The following is a 6000-nucleotide window of genomic DNA, read 5'->3' as shown; positions in this document are numbered from 1 at the left end:
ATACGGGGCTCATTGCATTGGATCGCTACGACTGCATATGCCGCGCCCAAAGTCGATTTTTCACGCCAAGGAGGAGCAAGATTGCTGTTTTTGCCGCAATACTCATGTCGGTAGCAATCGTCATCCCGTCGTTAGCGCGACAACCCAACGACTGGTCAGTGTCATTCCTTTTCTACATTGAAGCAGCAGTAAAAATCTTGACTTTCCTTATCGTGTTTGTGGTGATTGTCTTTTCCTACGGTAACATTTACATGACCGTCCGCAAACACGTCAGAGTCGCTGTTGATGGGAAAGCAACGGGAAACGAATACGCTTTAAGATGTGTCAGCAAGCGCTCGGTAAAAATACTTGACGCAGCAAAAGACGGAAGCAATTTAAGTACGCCAAATATGGACAAAGCTGCGTCGTGTCTGTCGACAATCTCAGTTAACAACCAAGTGCCACATGCCTCCAACCAACCGGGCACCTCGCAAACCAACCCTGGGAAAATGTGTGCTACAGTTGACAATGCGAACACCCCGTCAAGTGAAGACATTCGCAGTTTGTCCCAAGAAGCAGCAGCGAAGAGCTGTCTTCACCTCGACACAGACCAAGCGACGCTTCCAGGCGTGTCACATAAGATAAATCAGGGTGTCAATCCTACGGAAATGCAGTCGAGCAAAGCGCCATCAGCTAACGGGGTACAACACGCCCAGCAAAGGCCCGGTGCCGAAGTCCTTCAGCAAAAGACAACCAGGATGCTTTTCATTACCAGTGTTGTATTTACCCTGGCCTGGCTGCCGTACGTTATCTTAATCTGTACGTTCTTGGCGGTACATGCTGGAGCCATCATCAATAGTACACATGTGAACATTTTGTGCGTGCTCACTTCGGCTTTGTACATCAATAGTGCCGTTAATCCGTTGATCTATGGACTGGCGAACAGACGATTCAGGCAAGATTTCAGGAATGAACTTCGTAGGATCAGACATTGTTTAGCTCACTGCAGGTGGAATACAACATGAATTCAAACAACTTTCCTTTAAGTATTGGGATTTAAATGAATTTAAAAAAATATTGATCACAATGTAGTCGTGTTTTATCGTCGAGTATCACAAAGAACATTAACAGCGATGCCTTTTGTGTTAACTGTGTAACAGGCAGTGAATGCTTCCTTTTCCAAATTAAAAATACCAGGGCACATAGAATTTATATATTGTTTACTTTCCGTGTATTATAAATCTCCGAATTCAACAAACAGACGGTTTCCCGGGAGTTAGAACAAAATTAACAACCACAGGTCATTATTTGTGTCAAAAAAGTTGTTTGTTGGTTCACAGAATTTGGATGCTTTAACCCTAACACTCCTCAGAGCTCCAACAGGTGAAGGATTGAGGAGTGTTAGGGTAATTTATTTGATAAAAAAAATCTATTCATTAAACTTAAGTTTCATGGCCTCTTGCCGCCAAAATATTACAAAACAGGCTGCCATCTCGTTCAACTAAAAGGCAATGGACAAATATAAACGTAACTGCTGAAATGAAAATGTTGCGCATGCAACTTATTTTGAGCGAATTAATTTGAGAGGTTCCCAAATCATTTAACCTTACTAACTCATGTACGTGGCCAGGGTAGAAGGATTGGTTTCAAAACTACCTGCAAGTCAACATTACAGAGCAAGGGGAGGGCGGAGAACTACATCGCAATCAAATCCTAATTACCGAAGGTTGATATCACACTGCCTTGTCAATCACGATCACCTTTCGTTTCTAACTAGGCCTATATACCGTGTGATGGCAGTTTGAACATTAAACAGAGCACATGGCGAAGCGCAACAGTCCAAACAAACACTCATGATTAGAACAGGAATAGAAGCAAAAATGAGAAGGCCACTCGAAACAGAATACACCCTCTCTGAATACAGCCTTCTGTTAAGATTTATGAACAATTACCTCAGTAGGAAACATTTCATTTATATAAAAATACCTTTTAGCTTGTTACACTGTCGATGGAAATGCAACTTGCTACGGAATGCAAACAAAGTTCCATTCTGATAAATCGTGTGATCGCGTCCCTTGTAAACCACTGGTTACGTTGGTCATAATATACATTAATTAATAATCCCACAATGGAAAAAGGGCAAACTCGGGGGAGGGGGCACTTATGACTTGCTTTTCCTTTTCTTAACGTCAGCTGCAACGCTGGTTTGTAAGATAATGTAAAAGACAACATAACCGAATGACAAAGTCACAGTCACTCCAAAATGTTCATTTTTTAAGGGATCTTCAGCGAGGATCGGTCCCGACGTTTTGAGGACTTTCAACGCGCAGCGCTTTCGCAATTTATCAACTTGTTTGGTATACTTATTAACCCAAACAGGATCCACTTTATAAAATACCCCACCCTGAAGTATAACAGATTGAATCCATCGACCTCTTGGTGTTTTAAGCAGTCATGGGTAATTGATCAACAATTATATAATTTTTTCCCCATCGGTAAGCTTACATAAGAAGAATGCTCCAAACCTTTACCGTTAGTAACAAATAGATAATCTGTGCTTCAGATGGCACACCCTAAAGTAGAAATACGTCAAGCAGATTCATTCATGAAAAGTATAAGCTAATAAGCAATTACGCATTTTGTATTTTTCAGAAATATTTGGCAAGCTTTACTTCGGTGATTAACAGCCCAATACACGCCTGCTTTGCACACAAATCAATTGTAAATGGTTGGTTGATTCGTGGTTCAAAACTTTAGTATACTTTGTGAATTGAATTTTCTATAAAACTTATACATTATGAACAATAATACATGTTTTTCAATGAGCAACTGATTTCAATTTTCAAAATTCTGTTTGGGCATGAAAAGGAATTCAAGACCGCAATGTTTCACAATCCTCCTTCACTCATGCATTTTCCTTATTCCAAGCATTCTGCAGCCAGCTTGTAGATTACACATTTATACATTGTCATAAATAATTCCACAATTCTGGAAATCAGCTTCTGGAATTGTGAAAAACAAATACATGGAGGCTTCTCACTGTATTTTTTTTTTCAAACAGGGTTACTCATGACATTCCGCAGATATATTTGGACTGATCTTCAGTCGATGCTCAGCTGAGGGACACAGCAGAACAAAGGTCTATCATGGCCCGTTCTTACAACTCATAATTATCATTAATATGTTTTTATAACAATATTAGTCCAAATAAAGGCTGTGTTCGCTTTCAGAGCGAGAACAAATTATAACAGTTACATGAAACATTCAAGAACAGAATAAAGCGTTATCTAATCTTTCTCGGCTCTAATTAAAAATTACTTCTCCATGCATCATTTACCCCATAAAGGGAACTCCTGGTTTTTCACATTCCAACTTAACTGGATGTCAGGCGCTAGGCCTTGCTGGCCATCCAATATATAGATTTTTTTCTTGTTAAATTTGTGAATTTGATCCACAGACAAATCTTAAAAATTCAACTTGAGAAAGACGTGTTGCCGACTTAGCAAAGCAACACTCAAGTCGCTTCACATTTCAATATCAGACTTTTTGTGAAACGAATAACTTTTTTCATGTATACCAGACAAAATCGACAGAAAACGTTAGAACAAAATGTACAACGCGTACCACCGTTCTTAACAGTTTCCATTGCCTCTCCAATTGAAAAACTTCTAATGGAGAGATCTGAAGAAATTATAGGAATGTAGGATTATAGCACTGAGCTCCATCTAAAATGACATTTATACATTTTGTTTTATGTTATTACGGCACCCCCATCAGGTCCTGGACATTCAAATTGATTTTATTCAAATAAGGTGAGTATACATCTTCATACAGACATCATTCCCTTCCCAACCGGGAAATTAAATCCAAAATATATCAGGCATAGAACCTTTCACGATTTCAGTTGATTTTCAATCTGACATGGCAATAGTTCAATTTCTCAATAATTAGTGATTTTCGATATTGTTAAATGCTGAACAAATTTGGCAGATGATCTGTTTTCCCAGGACGCTCTTTGTGACTTGTGACAAAACACACTCACTCTAAAAGCCAGACCAACATGTCAGCAACAAGCTCATGTTGCAAATACTGAGACCACCCAGAGAAATCTTTGTCAATGGCTTCTACAATTTCACGCCACTTTTAGTATTTCGTTAATTTGAAATTGCTGAATGAAATACAATCGGCTGATTAATCTGTAGCGGCAAGTCACAGAAAGGAATCAATTTCCCACATTCAAGCCTGTAGTCTTTTCATTTATAAAATAGTTTACTTAAAATGTGCCATATCCAATCTTGGGGGCTGTACCATAGTGACAAAAGAATGTGGGGGTGGAAGAATGAAGAAAACCAGTAACAAAAGGCCCCACGCTTCCAGAATCCTTTTAAAAAATCTGATATAAAAGGTCCTATACATAGCCTCATCAAAAAACGAAACTCTCAACATATCTTAACATCAAACAAATTAATACATAAGACAATAAATGGTGTCACCTTAGATCCAGTCTCCTGCCTAAACAGACTTCACTGGGTAACAAATTCTGCAAAGCAAAATTGGCCACTCAACTTATTCCTCGTTATCTTGTTATCTTTATTTGTAAGAATGACCGCCTTTGCTCTTCCCCTACAAAACATAGTCAACAATGCATCCGCATCCGCACCTTTCCAAAGAGCTGTTGAGATTTTGCTCTGGTTCTCTGCATCACAGATGTTCATTATCAAATTTCCCACAATTCCATCCAAGGACACCCAGGATACTTCCAGAGAACTGATTTCCGTTGATAATTAGATAACTTGTCCACAGTAACTTCTCCCGTTCGTCTGAACTATACCTTTCCTCTGTGGCATGTTTGAGCCCTCTGTTGGGACAGTTAGCTGGGCATAATAGCTGGGAGCGAAGTCTGTGGTGGGGCTTGGATGGCGGCTGTGAAGAAACAAGACACCAAACAAATCTAACTTGGTCTTGTACTGTGGTAATGCGCCTTCTGTTAAGGTGAGCGTTCATGGGCTTTGCGCAAAAACTCTGATGCCCTGCGCGGCCTGTTATAAAGACTGTAGTGAGACAAGGCATGGATTGGATCCACACACACAAGTTTTTACATTTTTAAACACTCCAACTTCTAGTCGACACTTTGAAAAATATGACGACAAACAGCCATAAAGATAGTCTGGGCAGAAATCAAACTGCCAATCTTCAGCTTTACAAAGCAAGCTCCTTTACCACTCAGCTATCTGCTCTGAGCAGGGACTAAAGAGGGCGCATTTTGAAATGAAACTGACAGTCTTTTGGTATGCACTCATTGCATAGGCGCGCAAGGTGATGCGGGTTTCATGCAGAGCATGCCGAGTACATGCAACAAATTTAGTCTAGAATGTGTAGTCTTCGCGTGCACGCCGAATGCGTGCAAGAACCCGGTTGGAAAACTTAATGCCATCAGCCTTTCTTTCGCCAGAGAGGCCTCTTCATCTGCCAAGGAGTTGTTTCGTAGTAATACTGAACAATCTACCACACAAGTTGTACAGTGAACTGTCATGCCTCGTGACCTTTAACCTGCTATGTACGATACATGACCTATTGTAAACTTCACAATGCACCCATAATGAATATGCAGTATGGAAAACAAAATCACTGTCTGCCCAGATAGTGCTCTATATGTCAGGTCAGGTGTCAAAGTCTCTTTGTGACTGACCTTGGTTGCTGGGTGTCTCAGGTAGGGCTGCCTGTTGGTTACTGCTGTCTGCCTCTCCCGCAGCAACTTCTGAAAGACAAATTTCAGTCATGATCGACCAATGCGCTTTATACACAAGATGGCCGTTTGGAATCAGGCTCCCTGAATCTACTTTATTTATTGAGCACTTTGACATGGGAAGGCGCCTGACTGTATGGCTATACCTACAGGTACAGCCTCACTTTGAAACATATTTTCAACTGGACAATAAAGGTGACCTCCCTTCTTAATCCAAGCTCTGGAACTATCCATTAGTGAGCAAGAACGTTAAAAAAAATGGAGCAGGAAAATCT

The 6000-nt window shown here is 40.4% G+C and overlaps 1 protein-coding gene across 1 annotated transcript in view; it reads right to left on the bottom strand.

The window, feature by feature from the left end:
* Positions 1-1060: 1060 nt before the first annotated feature.
* The window catches only part of LOC110983660 (WASH complex subunit 4-like), a 48301-nt gene continuing 43361 nt past the window's right edge, over positions 1061-6000 (bottom strand). The window contains exons 36-37 of the mRNA XM_022243096.2: positions 5669-5737; positions 1061-4902 (exon numbers count right to left, since the gene is read on the bottom strand). Coding sequence (XP_022098788.2) covers positions 4850-4902; positions 5669-5737 — 122 coding nt within the window. The 3' untranslated portion in view covers positions 1061-4849. The remainder of the gene's footprint in view (positions 4903-5668; positions 5738-6000) is intronic.

This window comes from Acanthaster planci, linkage group LG04 (genome assembly GCF_054643075.1).
Source record: "Acanthaster planci isolate LZ-2023a linkage group LG04, COTS_SCS, whole genome shotgun sequence".
In the NCBI taxonomy this organism is placed as follows: domain Eukaryota; kingdom Metazoa; phylum Echinodermata; class Asteroidea; order Valvatida; family Acanthasteridae; genus Acanthaster; species Acanthaster planci.
Note: the sequence above shows the minus strand (reverse complement) of the source record. Positions and strands in the feature narration are given on the sequence as shown.